This window comes from Coenobita brevimanus, chromosome 66 (genome assembly GCF_032717465.1).
Source record: "Coenobita brevimanus isolate Jiangsu-jjx chromosome 66, ASM3271746v2, whole genome shotgun sequence".
NCBI lineage: Eukaryota > Metazoa > Arthropoda > Malacostraca > Decapoda > Coenobitidae > Coenobita > Coenobita brevimanus.
This window is the reverse complement of record NC_137019.1, coordinates 4,715,001-4,733,955: the sequence shown is the minus strand read 5'-3', so window position 1 is coordinate 4,733,955 and position 18,955 is coordinate 4,715,001. Positions and strand designations below refer to the sequence as shown.

The 18,955-nt window shown below is 40.9% G+C and overlaps 1 protein-coding gene across 1 annotated transcript in view; it reads right to left on the bottom strand.

The window, feature by feature from the left end:
* The window catches only part of LOC145405295 (transcription factor RelB homolog), a 103,900-nt gene that overhangs the window by 4,067 nt on the left and 80,878 nt on the right, over positions 1 to 18,955 (bottom strand). Inside the window, exons 11-12 of the mRNA XM_080276716.1 lie at positions 8,792 to 8,911; positions 1,384 to 1,677 (exon numbers count right to left, since the gene is read on the bottom strand). Coding sequence (XP_080132842.1) covers positions 1,384 to 1,677; positions 8,792 to 8,911 — 414 coding nt within the window. The remainder of the gene's footprint in view (positions 1 to 1,383; positions 1,678 to 8,791; positions 8,912 to 18,955) is intronic.

Sequence of the window (18,955 nt, the reverse complement as noted above, 5' to 3'; positions counted from 1 at the left end):
GACATTCAGACAGGAGAGAGTACCTCAAAATGTGTCTAACATGTAAGTGATAAAACAATGTCCTGTTGTCTTTCTAAAAGTCTTCCAAGTGTTACCACTACTGACTGAAGGGCACGTCCAGTAAAAGTCCAACTGGGCCTATATGAAGTGCTTCATTATCCTTTGATCTTGTTCCCCCGAGACAAGAAGGGTTCAAACTACGCAGCCCAAATCCTAGAACAGGGCTTGAGCCAGACTTGGAAGTGGGGCTTGGGGTGGTTTCAAGCCCAGGCTCACAGCCTACACAAATTGGGCTCAATAACCCAACCTGGCCACATGCTGAAGGAAGAAAGGAAGGAGGGAATAATGATGACCTGGCACCAAGCCATAATATGGTTATAAGGGACTAAGGCAGAAGGAAGCAAGGGTAGTAATTACATTAAATGTATACAGTAATATGAAGAGCAGTACGAGTTATGGTAGGGCGGCATGGTTACGCTGGGTCAGGTGGCAAAAAAAAAAAAAAAAAAAGAGAGAGAGAGAGAGAGAGAGAGCAAAGTTAACACACAGCATGCGTGGACACAGAGCAGGGAGAGGGCTGACTGAGTGGCACAGGAATGCTCAGTAGACCGTGACGACACCCTGCACAGACACGTCACATGCATACGTCATGGGAAATTGCAACTTGCATTTTGACTAAATCTGTCCATGTTTTCTGTTTTTTTTTTTTTTTACCGTGTTTTGACCAGTTATCTCGCGTTACGACTAAATATTCCATAATTTTTGGCTTCAGGACGCGTTTTCACTATCATTGTAGCTTAGTACCGTTTTTCAAGAAATGGGCAATTTTTCCACCCGTGTAATAATTGCCAAAAATGCGTTTTGACCTTTCTTGGACTAAAAAAAAAAAAAAAAAAAAAAAAAGTGCTATAACTGTTTCCACTCTCTCTGATCGTGCATTATGTGAGAGGTGACTGTGTATATATATATATATATATATATATATATATATATATATATATATATATGGTATAAACACATATACACACACATATAAAACTGTGCCTAACAAAAGCCACTCTCCCCCTTACTGCAGAATAAAAAGCTGAAGATCTTCTTCAGCCACTATACAATTCACTTTCATACATTTACCCTTCTTTTCTATCAAAGCACCAAAGTACTTAAAACTCTTTAAATACTTGCAGTCTCTCATCCTTCACTAACACAGTACATTGAGAGTTAACTGTGAGTTACCTTGTTTCAACACACTCATCAATTTGCCTTTGTCAACAATACAAAAATATTACCATACAAATAATAGTACTGTACTAGAAAGAGGAATTGGAATGCCGACTAATATTATCACAACAAAACTGTACTAGTACGAGGTATATGAATACTAACCAAGTGCTCCATCAGGAGAGTATGGTGGTGGAGCACTGGGTGGCATATAATATGCATGGTGTAAAGGGGATGGTATCCGCTGTCCACCCATCATGGCAGGCTGGCCCCCTGGGTAGTAAAGTGTGTGCCCTCCAGGACTGGCAGCAGGAGGGGGTGCAGGGGTGGTATACATAGTGCCACCACCATAGTGCTGTGGGGACACTGGAGGTTTTACCATCTGGCCTCCAAAGCTACTAGAGCCAGATGGGGCAGGGGAACCCTGGCTGGCTGGTGACACAGGTGACCCAACCATATCTGATCAAAATAATCAAAGTTAGCCATGATTACCATCCATCCATTATCCAATCCTATTTTGCCCCATGCGGAGCGTAGGGGCCTGGGGCTAGGCAATTGGTCCTGACATTTAAGATGTAAGTGACCAGCTTCACTCATCCCTGAGTGGCATTACATGAGCAATAAACCCCAACCAGCCCTTGGATATGAACCTTCACAGGCTCAATCCGACTGGAGTGCCTTAATTACCTATTAACCCACCAGGTGCCATAATCTGGTTATATGGTTACCACCCAGCACAGTAAATGGTTTCCTGGTGTACAAGAAACCATTTGGCTTGTTACTCAGTGTAGTCACCCATAGGCAGAAGGAAGAGGAAAGAATGAAGGAAAGAAAGACAGAAGAGGGTGTGTAAAGTCACCCATAGGCAGAAGGAAGAGGAAAGAATGAAGGACAGAAAGACAAAAGAGGAAGGAAGGAAGACAGGAAAGGGAAGACACCCATAGCAGCACTACATCAAGAGAGTGGATGGTGAGCACCCCCACCTACCACATGAAAGGTTACCGTACATTAATATTCAACAATTATACCAGTTTCCCAACTATTATTCAAACTGATATCTTTTTATTCACATACTATACTCAAGTATTCTAATTAAAGTTTATGAAAACTGCAGTACCATAAATCAACTGGAAGTCAATTCTATTGATCATCAACATCCCTATCCTTTTTCTCTTTTGTTCAATGGAGATAACTATAAGAAAGAGAGTTCTGATGGGGGGAATTACATTTATCTTATTTCTTCCAGAAGGAGTCACATTATTTTAAAATCAGTATGCCTATCACGGATGAAAAATAAAATCATTACTGTCCTGTGCATCAAGTGTGTCACTACTACTTGACAGCTTCGATGGGTGAACGGAGGAACAGATCAAAGAGTTCATGAGTGCTTGGTCAAAATTTCCTCTTATCAAGGAGATTTTCTTCTCTTCCAGAGTAATTAGGTAGAAAGGAAGCTTAAATGAGATCCAGTAAGGAATTCCTACTTAGCTCCTCAGGTGCTAAACCCTTAAGAGGCCAGTAAATGAGGGGATATTATCAGGTAATGCATTACTTTGTGAAATGCATAAGCAGATGTGGCTTCACTGCATTACATTAGCACATTGAGCTTCCTTATTCTTTAACCTTTTCCTCTTCTGCCATGAGTATATTCTCTGGTGCAACATTCCTTACTAGTGTACTACCATATCCATCTCTCCCTTATTTCTCTTTTACTTGTTAACATGTCACTTTACCATAAATATTCTCATATTCTGTTTTACATTTTGCATCTGTTTCCAAAAGTTTTACATTTCCTGAGAAATTCTATTGATCTATCTATTGCCAGACACCTCAATCCCGTAAGGGGTGGCCACAAACAAATTGCCTCCATGTCACCCTGTCATGCCATTTCACTGCCCTGCTCCCAGCTCACACCCCCCTCTCTCATATACCTTTCCACTCCATCCTTCCATCTCATTCTTGGCTTCCCCTCCCTCTCCCCCTTTCCACCTCATTTGCATACACTCTCTTTGTCAGTCTCTTGATCTCCATCTACTCCACATGGCCAAACCACCTCAATGTACTTCTCCTACCATTTTCTATCACATCCACACCCACACCACAACGTTCCTTCACTTCCTCATTTATCAGTCCGTCTCTCCATGTAACTCCACATGCTCCTCTCAAACAACTCATTTTGACTGCTCTCACTCTTGTGTCCTTCCAAAAAGGTCCATGCTTCATTTCCATATGTTAGGATTGGTATCACAATACTGTCATGTAGTGATATTTTTACATCCATGCTCACTTCCCTGTTCCTTATCACTGCTTTCAAAGATCCAGCAACCTTCCTTCCCTGTTGTACCCTTTCAAGCACTTCACCCTCTAAACTTCCATCCTTACTCATCACACTACCCAAGTGCTTAAATGCACTCATATTTTCCATTCCCTCCTCATCCAACCTCACTGTGCATTTAGTGGCTTCATTTCCCTTGAAGACCAAAACTTCCCTCTTCCCTACATTCACCTGTAGATTCCATTTCTCACACACTCTCCCAAATTCTTTCACCAAGCCTTGCAGTTCCCCTTCGTCTTAACAATACAGTATCACCTGCAAACAACAGTACAAGGAGTTTCCAAACACTGCCCTTTCTCTATTGGGTCACTCCAACATCCACTGCCCTACCACGTACCTCTTTTATGACACTATCCACACAGAGACTGAACAAGCATGGGAACATAGGACATGACACATCCCTGTTTCAATCCAACACTCAAATAGGAAAATTCACTCATTTCAATATCCACATGCACCACAGCCTTAGCCCCCTCATACATACTCTTCACAGCATTCAACAACTTCCCATTTCCTCAATATATCCTTAATACTTTCCACATTCCTTGACTATCCACTCTGTCACATGCTTTCTTCAAATTCATGAAGGCCACAAACAACTTCTTTACGTTCTCTACAAACTCTTCCACCAAAGACCTAAGAATGAATAATGATAACTGATCTACATAATCTCTTCCCCTCCTGAATCCTCCTTGTTCTTCTCCAACTATTTCCTCTGTTATTTCCCTGTCAGTATGTAACCTGCCATATACTTTTCCTATTACACTAAGGAAACAAATGCCCCTATGATTACCACAAACTTCTTTTTCCTCTTTTCCTTTGTACAGGGGAATAATTATATCCGACTTCCAATCCTCTGAAATTCTACCTTCCTCCCAAGCCAATATGCACATCTTCCATATCCATTCTACTACTATTTTTCACCCATGCTTCAGCACTTCACCTCTCACTCCATCAATTCCTGGGATTTTCCCCATCTTGACTTTCTTCATTACTTCCACTACTTCCATCCAACTGATTTCTTCCTTTCTTCTCACCTCCCTCCTTCTCCCAGCCATTCCCCACCCACTTATACTTGCATTACTTTCACTCTCTATGTTTAATATTTCCTTAAAGTGTTCTCTCCATCTGCTCACTTTTTCTCCCTTCTCCACTAGCAATGTATCATTTTTATCTTTCACTCCCCGGCTTACTTTGTTATCGCCCTGTCTAACTCTCTTTTCCTCTTTCCACAACATTTTCTTACATTCCCTCCACATATAACTCTCTCTTCCATCTCTCAAGAAATTCACATTAATTTTTCTTCAAAGCTTATAACATTTTCTTTTGTCAGCATCTCTTCACACACTCTCTGTACATTCCCTCTACCAGCAAACTGAGCCAATTCTCATTCATCTCAAACCACTCTCCTTCCTTGCTTCCACTGCTGCTACTAGTTCCATGTATCACAGACCAGCTACACCAAGAAACCAAAGTCCTCAAATTCGAAGGATCATTTAGACATGTACGGCACCCAAATTCTTGCTGCAGCCTCCACAAACCCACACCATCCACTACACTATATGGCAGCACATCCACACACACCAATGAACATCAAAACAACATCCAGCACATGATATCACACACAAATACTGTCATCTCTCCCCCCTCACCTGCCTCAGACCAGCTTTCAGAAGCATACCGGTATATATGTATATTTTTTTTTATAAATAACAGAACGGAGAAAGGAAAAACAAATGAGTAAAAAAAAATAATCCATACACCAGATGACTGGTGTCCTCTGTTCATAAAACATCTGTCACAGTTAGACTTGAACAGTTGTGGGTTGAAATTTGGAGGGAAACAACTCTGGGGAAGCGAGTTCCAGAGAGATGCAGTTCGGGGAATGAAAGAATTCTGATAGGCAGAAGTTCTGCAATATGGCTGAGTGACATTCCAGTCATGAGCACTACCAGATGCCCGTGTAGCACGAGGGAAGGCATGGAGAGGTGGCACCATGGACGCAACTTCATCTGAGTATTTGCCAAAAAAAATATCTGTAAAATAATGCAAGGGAGGCAACATTCCTTCTTACTTGCAGAGGAGGTAGTTTATATGTAATGGCAGGGTTGTTAATGATTCTAACAGCTTTGTTCTGAATTTTGTCTAGTTGTCTTAATGCAACCTCTCCACAACCATTCCACAAGGGTGAGCAATATTCAAGCTCAGAGCGCACATCTATTCTATCTATCTATCTATTGCCAGATGCCACACTCCCGCAAGGGGTGGCCAGCGCACATGACTCTTATAAATTATAGCTAACTGCTCATCGGCGAAGAAGTTACGGACTCTGAACAATAATCCAAGTTTCTTTGAGGCGGTTTTAGCAAGTGATCTGACATGAGAGGTCCAGCTGAGGGCACTATTAAGTGAGATGCCAAGAATTTCAATACTTTTGGAGATGGGAATATTAGTAGCACCGAAGGTAATGTACGAATCTGGCAATATCTGTCTATTAGTAAACTGTATACATTTAGTTTTACTAGCATTAAAAAACACAAGGTTGTTTTGTCCCCATTCACTGATTGTAGATAGATCTTGATTTATGGAGATGGCTGTACTGAGTTGAGAGGTGGAGATATTAGACTTTGTAAATGGATGTCTGAGTGTGAATGAACTATGTAGTGTTGAGTCATTTGCATATGAGTGAATGGGATTGTGGGTGACAGATAAGAGATCATTAATATGAACCAGAAATAGGGTTGGCGCCAGAACTGATCCCTGTGGCACGCCGGCGTTTATTGAGTGGAAATTGGAATATACATCATCTACAATTACTCTTATTTTCCTGTCACTAAGATATGAAGAAATCAAAAGAACAAAAGACGTTAGTCTATAGCAAGGGAGTTTGGACAGCAGGGAACGGTGCCATACTCTGTCGAAAGCTTTAGAGATATCAAGAGCTACTGCATGAGTTTCGCCAAAAAGATCAATTGATTGATGAATGGTATGAGTTAAGACACTGAGTATGTCAATGGTGGATTTTCGTGGCAAAAACCATATTGTCTATCACTAATTAAGTTGTTGGATTCAAGATGTTTAACAATGTGCTTATTAATTAAAGTTTCAAATACCTTACCAAGAGAAGATAGGACATCTATTGGTCTGTAATTGGAGGGGTCAGACGAACTTCCTTTCTTCGGAACTGGGTGGATATTGGCTTCCTTCCATGAATTTGGGAATAAAAAAGTACGTATGCATAGTCTGAATAATTTAGCTAGGACAGAGGCAAGTTCAGGGGAACACTTTTTCAAAACAATTGGCGGGATTCCATCTGGGCCTGGAGCTTTGTTGGTAGTTAAATTGTCTAGGATGGATTTTACGTATCTTGTCTGTATTTTAAGTGGGGCAATTTAGGGAGAATCAAGTTCCAGTACTGAGACATTCTGGCTGGTATCGTCTATGGTAGAGTTTCTGGCAAAGGTACTAGCAAAGATATCTGCTTTCCCACGTGGGTCATTTGTAATGATGGCATCTGAAGATTTTAGTGGGGGGAATGGAGGATGACTTGTTAAAGTTATTATTGAAAGAATTAAGAGTTGACCAGAATATTCTATTGTCATTAGGGTTGTTAAGTAGTTTTGATGCTTGCTTTTGAAGAAAGTTTGATTTAGATAGATTTAATACAGCTTTTGCATGATTTATAGCAATTTTAAATTGGGAGAGTGATTCATATGTTTTTGATTTTAAGTAAGAGTTATATGCTAATGACTCCATTCAGCCACTTAAAGACATGACAATAAGAGAAACATACATTTTTGTCTTGGTATCTTTACCTAGTTGCTCAGGTTTGTTGTACTGGTTTAGATCATTTGATGCAGTGCGACTTGTAGAAAACTGTGAAAACTTTCGGGAAGTGAATGAACATCTGGGACATGAGACTAACCTTCACTTCATGTTCTCACACCTCATTTGTCAGTTCACCTGCTGCCATGAAGAGTGGATGTACGATTTTTTTCATTTGTGGCCATGCCTAAACACACGTAGTTACACCCATTATCTCAACCCAGACAGAAAATATAATCTTTCTCCTCCCTTGCCTAACACACACAACCACCCTGTTTATGACTATAAATAAACACACGTATAAACAAAAAAAGACAAAAATAAAAGAAAAATTTATTGTTGTTTGGTATCTTTACCTATTTGCTCAAGTTTGTTGCACTGTTTTGAATCATTTTACATGTTATTTGCCTTTTACAAGATAACAGGAAAGTTTTCTGTGTTTACGTGATGCTTTCATGGGTGAAAAGCCCTTCCTTTCCTTTCTGCTAATCAGCTCGTGCAAGGTGTGAATGGCAGGTTGTCTTGCACTTCAACCCTCATTGTCCAACCTGTACACTCAGGGGATGACATTTATTTCATTTAGGTCTACAAGCTGACACTCTCGCCTCCCTTTTTCCAACAAACTTCATCACCCAGACTACAAAATAAGTTGATACTACCATAAACACAATAAACACCGAAAAATGCAAAATAAATTCGTAATATAATTTTTTACATTCAAACCTCGCATAATATGTACTGAAAAACTTCAAAATACACATATATAGTTACTTCACACCTTTTCAGCACCACTGAGAATGGTTTTTTGGTTATTAAAAAAAAAAAAAAAAAAAAAAAAAAAAAAAAAAAAAACTACCATGTTACGTCACTGCAATGCCTACTTGTGACTAATATCAGCTGCCTAAATTTATGCAACTTCTGCGTTTGATTGCATGCCACAGGATGGGTCTAGGAAGCTGAAATTTGCACTGCCAGGTGCATCGGAACTTCCTCTTCAATAAGGCAAGGAAAAAAAGCATTTTTCGAAACTTCAGAAAATGGCCCTGGGGTCAGCCAGGGATGCACGTAAAATTCTGGACCCATGGTCACTGAGGGGTTAAGATCACTCATCTCAGCTTCGTGAAGCATACACAGCAAAAAATGAGATGATGCCCAAGGAATGCTTCAACCTCACCAGCATTAAACGCTCATCAATCGAAGTAACACTGTCAACACAACAAAACGAGCAGCAATAGCTACAGCAACACCTCTAAGCTGGGCACGATTGTCACAACCAGACCAATAGTAAGCATAACCACTGCTACTGATCTTGCCATGCCGAGGTCGCCTCACTTCACAGTGTTGCTATGCCAACCCCCAATCTAACCACAGAAGGAAAATACTATATATCTGCAAAAAATACAGCAAGCATACCTGGAGGTTCCATTTTGATTTTGTCTGAGAGTCTGGAGGATCGTGAGGCCACTCTGATCGGTCGAGGAACAGCTCCACCTGCCCCCTGACTGGTCACTGGCATTCCTCGATCAGGATATACTAAGGTACAAAAAGAGAAAGAAAAGTACTCACTAAAGGGTTGCTACATGCATAATTCAGAAAGTAAGTAGAGGAGTAAGAAATAACGGAAACAGAGAAAGGAAGAAAGATTTTTAGAGACGATCCCCTAACAACCTAACCTAAAGCACATTAAACTAATCTAACTTCTAATCTAACCTAGCTAAACCAAACCAAATCTAATATACTAAAACTTAATCCAACCTACCCCTAACTTAAAATAACTTAAATAGACCTAACAACATATGTAACCCAGACTACTCAAGCCTAATTTTACCTTAATTAACCTAACCTAAACAAAACAGACCCATAGCCCCATAAATCTGTGTGACTTGGTGATCCATACAACAGAGAGGAATTAATGTTGTCTAGGTGTTAGGGGGAATGAGCATTGCACAGATTCCATTTCATCTGCATACCCAATGACCTCAGATCTGGGGCTTGGAGTCTCTGCAACAGAGGCTCCACACACCAGTGTGGAGATTCTGTGTCTGTCTGTCTCTCTATCTCTCTCATAAATTACACCTAATAAAAAAAACATACTAGTAATTAAAGAACGCTAAATCTCCCTCTCCCCTTTGCTCACTGCCACCCACTCCCTCATGAAGATAAAGTATTCTTAAGTGGTAAAACTTTAACAATAGAGAGGGCTAAAGGAAGATTAAAGAGAAGAATACACAGTATGCTGTAATACTAAAACTGCAGCAACAAAATAAGTTTGATAAGAGAGTAAGAGAACAATGGATAAACAAAAAGAACACTATGGGAAAAAAAAAATAAAAAGGTATGTATTAAGTGAGCATGAGGACCTCTTGTTATCATTTCAACTACTACCTGATCATGTTAACAATGTCAAATAGGCTTACACTCTCTCCCTCTCCTTGCTGGAAATGGCACTTGTGACACTGCAAGTGCAATGACAGCAGATGAAAAAGCTAAGTGAGAGAGTTAAAGGAAAGAACACAACGAATGCAAGGAGGAGGTTGTAGCATCCATCAAACAGAGTAATACCGGTACTCCCTTGGCAGATGGATATCTGGTCATAGGGAGAGCCGGTGCCTCATCTGGCTAACACCTGATCTTCTTTCTATGATGGCCTTTTTCTGCGCTTGAACAAGAATAATTTAGCATACTGTACTCTCCTTAATAAATTTCTCTATCTTCATCAAACTAAATGATCATTACACTATCTACTCACTATTTAAAATATGGCAGTAAAACACCAAGCCTCACAGTCCATAGGGGGAAAGGGAGGCCTAAAAATACTCCCACCATCAACCCCTCACTTGGTGACAACCAAAAAAATGTTAAGGATCATTGTCTGACACTCTATCAATTTCTGTCTTTCCTCCTCTTTCCTGAACACATCTCTTTTCCTCTACTCCTCAATGAAACTCAGCTGACTACAAGCACTAATAGCAGCCTCTTTTCTGTATCCTCCTACTTTCTCTACAACTACAGTACATTCTTTTCATGGTCAATGGCGGCTGTTGCCTGTACATGCACAACCTAACTTCATCTCACGCACCCAAAGTTGAATTTCCCGAATTCTCTACATTCTGGCTACGGCTATCCTGCCAAGTTTTGACTAAATATATCTGTGCTGATTACATTGACCCCTTGGTATGCATGGGAAAAATATTAACCAAAGGTTTCGTGCACTTGAAGATCTATAACTCACCATAAAAATTTAATGTGTTAACCAACCCAACTTGTCTACAGCACTGTTCTCTATGACTCAAACTACAGAGCAATTATGCTTCTTAAAGGCATAGCCTACTACAGAGGTAAAACCAAAACAAGACAGTGACATTGAAGAAGTTTAAAGGACTACAAAAATGGGGAAAAACCACACCATGACAGACCTCAATTTGCTTACTAAAAACTCTCTATGACCCTAGTTAGACTACAAACATGCTTCCTAAGGGAATAGTTTACTGTATAGAGGCAAAGCAAACATAAAACAAACATTAAAATGATTTAAAGGAAAAAAAAGGTGGGGGGAAACGAATCATATGGCAAGTTTCAATCAGAGAAGGTCAATGTATAGCATGGCACACAATTTGCATGCTTTTTCCATGACTCAACATTCTTGGCAATGCTTTTTTTGTCCACATTCTTGGAATCCACACAGAGGGCCAGCATATATGGAGGGGGTCACTGTACTTATATCCTAATTCTGCTGCTATAACACCACATGACACAACTCTTGAACAGCTCACTGTGCCCAAGCTGAAATAAAACCCCTCAGCCCCACCCCTACGCCACAACACAATTACGTATTTCTTGCACCACACTATCATACCACAGACAATCCTTCAACATAACCTTGACAAAAGTTCTCTGGGAGCAACTGGCTGAATAGCTGATTTCCTGCAGTCCACTGAGTTCACATCCAAACAAGTGGTGCCCGGAACAACAAACCTTGCCCAAAGGCAATTACTTTATTTTCAACCGTTTTCAAGTTACAGCCCTCTGAAAATGTGCTCTTGTGTTTGACCTTTCAAGGTCACTCAAGGTCAAACGTCATGGTGCCAACTGAAAGCCCATATGAGACTTCCTGTATCTTGATAATAGTAAATATCTCTATCTTCAACCAGTTTCAAGTTATAGCCCCCTGAATATCTGTGACCCTGAGTATGACTTTTCAAGATCACTTAAGGTCAAAGCTCATGGCAACAATTTAAAAACCCATATGGGACTTCCTATATGTTGATGATAGTAAATATGTAACTGCAACCAGTTTTGAGTTCTAGCCCCCTGAATATTCAAGGCCACTCAAGATCAAAGGTCTTGGTGCCAAATGAAAGCCCATATAGGAGTCCCTTTAAGATGATTCATTCATTCATTCATTGCCAGACACCATGTATCCCAGACGGGGTGGCCAAGGGCTTAGAGTTACAGTAATTGTTTTACAGGGAGGGGCACTAATCCTCCACCAACCCCACTTGACGTAGGGATGCCAACAGCATCTGGTGTTCCCAGGCGGTCACCCATCCAAGTACTAACCAGATGATACTGGTAAATATATCTTCAACCAGGTTCAAGTTATAGTCCTCTGAGAATATGTGACCTTGATTTTGACCTTTTAGGGTCACTCGATTGTAAGGACGTGCCGATAGTATCGGTATCGGTATTGGTATCAGCAGCATTGGATTTTTTTTTTTTTTTTTTTTTTTTTAAGTATCGGTATCGACAAGGTAAGAATATGGCCGATACTCCGACACTTTTCTGGTTTATTATGTGATTCAAGACACTCATGTTTCATGACACTGATAAGCAGATGGTTATGATATTATTTTACTGTATATTACATTATAATTACATGTATGATGTAACATTATCATATATTAATATTATAGTACATATCGATTACTATATTGCTCCTGCATTAAAACACTCACGTTACCAACATCAAATAAGTCAAAATAAAATAAAATAAAATAAAAATAAAAAAGTATCGGTATTGGTATCGGCCATTTGTTAGTATCAAAGTACTGTATTGGTATTGGCTGAAAAGTGGGTATCGGTATCAGTATCAGCCAACATCTTGGTATCGGCACATCTCTACTTGATTGCCTCCAAAGTTTAATAACTTTCTTTTGGGACTAGTGCCCACATATCCTGAGTTTCATTAAATTTCATTCAGCCATTTTTCCATAATGTTGCTAACAAACAAATAAAGAACCTAAAATACACGACGAAAAACAATACCTCGCTGGACTCCATCCAGGCAAAGTAATGAGCTTGGAGGTGCAACTACCTTACTTCTCAAATGAAACACAATCTAGCATCACCTCTTTTTCTAATATCTTGGTATTAAGAAGATCTCAATCTTCACCATCACTTTTGGTAATACACCAAGTGAAGAAGCTTACATCAATTTTACCCTTCATTAAGAACAGCAGCCTGTACAGTATCCTACCTGAATCTCTGATTGCCTTAGTTCCAACTTAATCATTCTTTTTTCCTGCAACTAATCCTTTTGAATACTCAGTCTGTCTTGTCTCCCCCTTGGGCTCTTCCAGTCACATTCTTTCAGTACCTTTGTAACTGCCTTGTCTCTCAAATACGGCCTGTGGCAACTACGGCATTTTGGTGCTGCAGAATGAGACCCTCGTTGACTTTCCTTTCGATGACTTTTTGCTTTCATAGCTGAGAGCATGGATTATGCTTCATGCATTACAGAGGTTATTCTCTCAGGCATGGAAGCAAATATTCCCTTCTTGTATCTTTCAACTAATGAAAAAAAATATTCCATGGTATAACCAGGCTTGCTCTGATGCTCCCCACAAGGAGGTGACTTCTGAAATATCCTAGTGCAAATGTGATCCATGAATATCATACAATTTAGGTTTCTGTCCAGAATCATGTCAAGTCTTTTCTTTGACCTTCTAAAAATCCATCCATCCATCCACCATCCAATCCACTACTGTTCCATCCAGAGCTGAGGGACAACTTCATCCATTTCAAGTGCTATGAACTCTCTCTTTGACTTCTAGTCAAATTCCCAGATCTGTCTCTCCTCTCCTACTGATAGTACTGTATTATGCTCACTGTTTTTCTGAACTCTCTCCTTGTATTCCTTTCTGATTATGGTGGACACACAGCACTCATTCAGCTAAACATTCTTAGTCCTTATTCTGTCTAGCTCTCTAATACACTAGTCAATCAGAACAGTACTCTATCTTTCATGTAAGAAACTGGTTTCCTAGAATCATCATCTTCAGCCTGTCTTTCCCACTGTCTATAATCTCTAGTCTTACATGTAATATGGCTGCAAAAATGCATGTTGAAATAAACTAATCTTGAATTTGGCTTTCTTTGTTATTCAGTCTAATATGGAAAGACCACCTTTTGCAGGTTCTAAGCCATGAACTCCCTTCTCTTCATACAAAAAGTGCTACAATCATAATAAAGACGACAAGGCTTATGCAGACACCTAAAGAATATGAGAAATGTCTGATACTCCTTCTTTCATCTCACTGACTGCCAGATTTGTTCAGACGGCTTTCACTTTCTTCTTCCATCTCTGGTTTCCCTAGTAAGTGCCATAAGGGTCAGTTCTGTTACCTCCACTTTGCTGTTCTGGTCCCTTTTACTTCCTGTTCCAAATCCATCTGCCTCATCACAATACTGCCTTACTGTTATTACAGCATAAAGATTACCTTACCATGCCTTAGCTATGCTCTCTTGAATGTTTTTCCCTCAAATTTATAGCAATGGTATTTTTTCATTCAATCTTTTGGTCCTTCATGTAGGTGTTCTTATTGTTATTGTACTTATGCTGTTTTACACTGTTAGTTTACTGTTTTAATATACATACTGCAATATAACTTATTACAAAATTCTGCAAACTACAGCAAAAACTAGTCCATCATCAAAGATCTATGGAAATTCAATACAAATTTTGACAATTTATTAAGGTTTTTACAGCACACCATACCAATCCTTTTATGAGGGTGGTACCTGTTCTGCATGCATGAAGGATGGGAAGAAGCTTGGTGATCCTTTCAGCACTAAGGTAGATGTACAATGGAGATGTGCTATATCACTTTGTTTATTCTATCCACTCTCTCTCTCTCATATTTATATATACAGTAACCTCGACATACCCAACCCTCTTTTAATGGATTTTGGTTTTAACAACCACCTTGAGCTGGCTGAACATTATGTTTGTTTAATGAATTTTGTTCCAGAAAAGAACTGACACGTGCTAGGTGGGGGGCACCCATCATCCACCCACTTAGTGTAGTGGTACTCTGTTTTGAGGGTAGCTCTATACTGAGTGGCAAGCCAAATGATTTCCTGAAAAGCAGGAAAACATTTACAATGCTGGGTGGTAACCTTATAACCAACCAAAACATGTTCCCTACGTGGCAACAAGTGGCATGGCAGAGGGACAGTGCCCCTCCCCGGAAAACAACTAACTAAAAATACGAACAAGAAGCCTTGGACCAGGACTGACCAAAAGGTGATCACTAAGGACCGAACAAAGGACATTTTACAGATAGCTACTTGGAATGTAAGTGGTGCAAGTGATGAGGTGAAAGAAAGAGAGATTGTCCAGGTGCTTGAGGGTGCAAAAGTGGATGTATGTGGATTAACTGAAATTAAATGGATTGGTGAGAGGGTGAAAGAATGGTAGTATGGATGGGGTATATGCAAGGGAGTAGATAAGAATGAGATGGCAAAAGAACAAGTGTGTATTGTTGTGAGTAAGACATGGAAGGAGAATATAAGACAGTATGGATCAGTTGGCTCAAGGACTGTGTGGGTAAGATTGAAAGTTGGACTACAAATGTGGGCGACTGTGTGCATTATATGCCAATGCAAGATTGTGCAAGCAGAGTGAAAGAAGAGTTCTGGACAAATGTGGAAGCGAATCTGAAATGAATTAGAGTGTTTTCGAGTGGAGATATGAATGGAAAAGTGGGGAATGTGAAGGTGGATGGAGTAGTTGGTGAGTGGAGTGTGCCTGCAGAGATGGATGAGAATGGGAGTGCTTTAGTGGACATTTGTGCCAGAAGGCAGTTGGTTACAGCCAAGACCCTCTTCAGGCACAGAATTATCCATAGGTATATGTGGCGAGTGATAAGGGTGGGTGATGAACTGTACAAACGGAAGCCAATGACTGATTATGTGTGTGTGGATGACAGGATGAGAAGGTGTGTAATGAATGCAAGAGTATATAGAGGTTGGGGGAGTGGACTTTCTGACCACCACTTGGTGGTGGAGAAATAGAAGAAGGGAAGGACAGGAGGAAATAGTTCATTCAAGGGGTGGAAAGATTACAAATAGATGGAAAAAGGGCAAAATATAAGAGGGAAGTGGAGGAGCGATTGGGTAAATATGGATTAAGGCAGATGGGGGACGTGGAAGGTGTGTGCAAGATATTCACAGAAGAAATCTCTGCACCATGTGAGGCAGTGTGTGAGGCGAAGAGAAGACAAAATGGGGTGCTGGGAACAGCATGGTGGAATGAAGAGGTGAGACTGGCTGTGGTACAAAACTAGAAAGCATATAGTGAGTGAATGAGAAACAAGGGCATGGAAGAAGTTCAGAGATGGAGGAGAGAGTTATACGTTGAGAGGAAAAAAGACGTGAAAAGATTACTATGACAGAGTAAGAAGAGAGTGGATGAGGAATTTGGAAGGAATTTGGGTATAAACGAGAAGGAATGTAAGAAAATGTTCTGTAAAGAGGTAAAGAGAGTTGGACAGGGTGGCAAAGAGGTTAGTCGAGGAGTGAAAGATAAAAATGGTAGATTACTAGTGGAGAAGGAAGAAAAGGTGAGCAGATGGAGAAAACACTTTAGGGAATTGTTGAACACAGAGAATGAAAGTAATGCGTGTGTTAGTGGCTGGGGAATGGCTGGGAAATGGAGGGATGTGAGAAGAGAGGAAGAAATCTTTAGGATGGAAGTTGTGGAAGCAATGAAGAAAGTTAAAATGGGGAAAGCTCCAGGAACTGATGGAGTGTCAGGTAAGCATGAGGGAGAGATAGTAGTAGAATGGTTGTGGAAGATGGCAGATTGGCCTAGGAGGAAGGTAGAGTCCCGGAGGACTAGAAGTCCGATATAATTATTCCCCTGTACAAAGTAAAAAACGGAAGAAGAAGTATGTGGTAATCATAGGGGCATTTGTCATCTTAGTGTAACAGGAAAAGTATATGGTAGGATACTTATTGACAGAGTTTGAGAAATAACACAGGAATTAGATGGAGATGAACAGGGATGTTGTAGGAACGGAAGAGGCTGTGTAGATCAGATATTCATTCTTACATCTTTAGTGGAAAAGTTTCTAGAGAAAGGAAAGAAGTTGTATGCAGCCTTTGCGGATCTGGAGAAAGCATATGACAAGGTGGACAGTCAAGGATTGTGGAAAGAATTAAGAATATATGGAGCAGACGGGAATTTGTTGAATGCCGTGAAGAGTATGTATGAGGGTGCTAAGGCTGCAGTGCATGTGGATAGTGAAATGAGTGAATTTTTCTATATGAAGGTTGGACTGAAACAGGGATGTCTCATGTCACCATGGTTGTTCAATCTGTATATGGGCAGGGTTAGAAATGAGATACAAGATAAGGCAGTGGATGCTGGAGTGGCCCTAATGAGAGAGGGGAATATTTGGAAACTCCCTCTACTGTTGTTTGCACAGGATACTGTGTTATTAGGTGAAGACAAAGGGGAGCTGCAAGGCTTGGTGAATGAGTTTGGGAGTGTGTGTAAGAAATAGAATCTAAAGGTGAATGTAGGGAAGAGTAAAGTTATGGTCTTCGAGAGAAGTGAAGTCAGTGAATGTAAAGTGAGGTTGGATGAGGAGGAAATGGAAAATGTGAGTGCATCAGGTAGTGTGATGAGTAAGGATGGAGGTTTAGAGGGTGAAGTGCTTGAAAGGGTACAACCAGAAAGAAAGGTTGCTGGTTCCTTGAAAGCAGTGACAAGAAACAGGGAAGTGGGCATGGAAGTGAAAAAGTTACATGATAGTAGTGTGATACCAACTCTAACGCGTGGAAGCGAAGCTTGGACCTTGTTGGAAGGACACAAGTCAAGAGTGAGAGCAGTGGAAATCAGTTATTTGAGAGAAGCATATGGAGTCACATAGAGAGACAGACTGACAAATGAGGAAATGAAGGAGCATTATGGTGTGGATGTGGATGTAACAGGAAGCGTTAGGAGAAACACATTAAGGTGGTTTGGCCATGTGGAGAGGATGGAATGTGAGAAGCTGACGAGGAGAGTGTATGTGAATGAGGTGAAGGGGGGGAGAGGGAGGGGGAAGCCTAGGATGAGGTGGAGCGATGGAGTGGAGAGGTATGTGAGAGAGGGAGGTGTGAGCTGGGAGTAGGGCAGAGAAGTGGCGGGGGACGGAGCAACATGGAGGCGACTTGTTTGTGGCCACCCCTTATGGGATTAAGGCGTCTGGAAATAGATAGATGGAAAAGAATGGACATGTAGGAAACACCGACCAGCATGGTGTCCATACACACACACACACACACACACACACACACACACACACACACACATATACACACACACACACACACACACACACACACACACACACACACACACACACACACCGCTCGCTGGATCAATGGTAACGTTCTCGCTTGCCATCTGGTAGACAGGAGTTCGCGCCTCGCTCAGGTTGCGAGAAGTTTCACTGACGAAGTGGGTGGTTACTGTCCTCCTTCAGCAAGGGGATGGGTGTGTGCATGTGCGAAGGTCACAGCCTTGCCCTTAGATCGGACTATATGAGCTCTCAGCTCCCTTCCGAGAGGGTAAAAGCTGACGATCACGACCATCAAGTGATCCTGACAGACCCGGTGAATTACACACACACACACACACACACACACACACACACACACACACACACACACACTCTCTCTCTCTCTCTCTCTCTCTCTCTCTCTCTCCTCCACATCTCACAGAATGCCACATCAGTCTCTGGGAAACCAGCATTGTGAGGAGCCATAAATACAGAGCATTTATTGAGAAAAAGAGCCATTTAGACCTAGCTGTATGTTATTCTGTACAGGGGCACACCCAGGGGCGGGGCCACCAGGCCCAGGCCCCCTCCCCCTTAGCTCTCTGAGTCCTTTAAAAATTTATAGTATATTTATTTCGATAACACCAAAACATGAAAAATTGGTAAGTACAAACAAAGAGTAACACATGAGCCTGCAGCTCCCTGACTCTAAACCTGCATGTGACCTCGCCGTAATTATCGGATTACCTGACCTCACCTCACTACTGGTCCCCCCCTTAGAGAATTCCTGGGTGTGCCCCTGATTCTGTACACCTGTACGGCCAAACTACGCTCTACATCCAACAATCATTATTCGGTAAAAGCCATGATGCCTGGAAAATAACTAAACAGCATGGTGTTCGGCTTTACTGAACTATCACCTTTAAGGTCATGGGTCTGGTATCAATTAGTTCACTATATCGGGGGTGTACTGTATTTTTTATACACTGCATGTATATATATATATATATATATATATATATATATA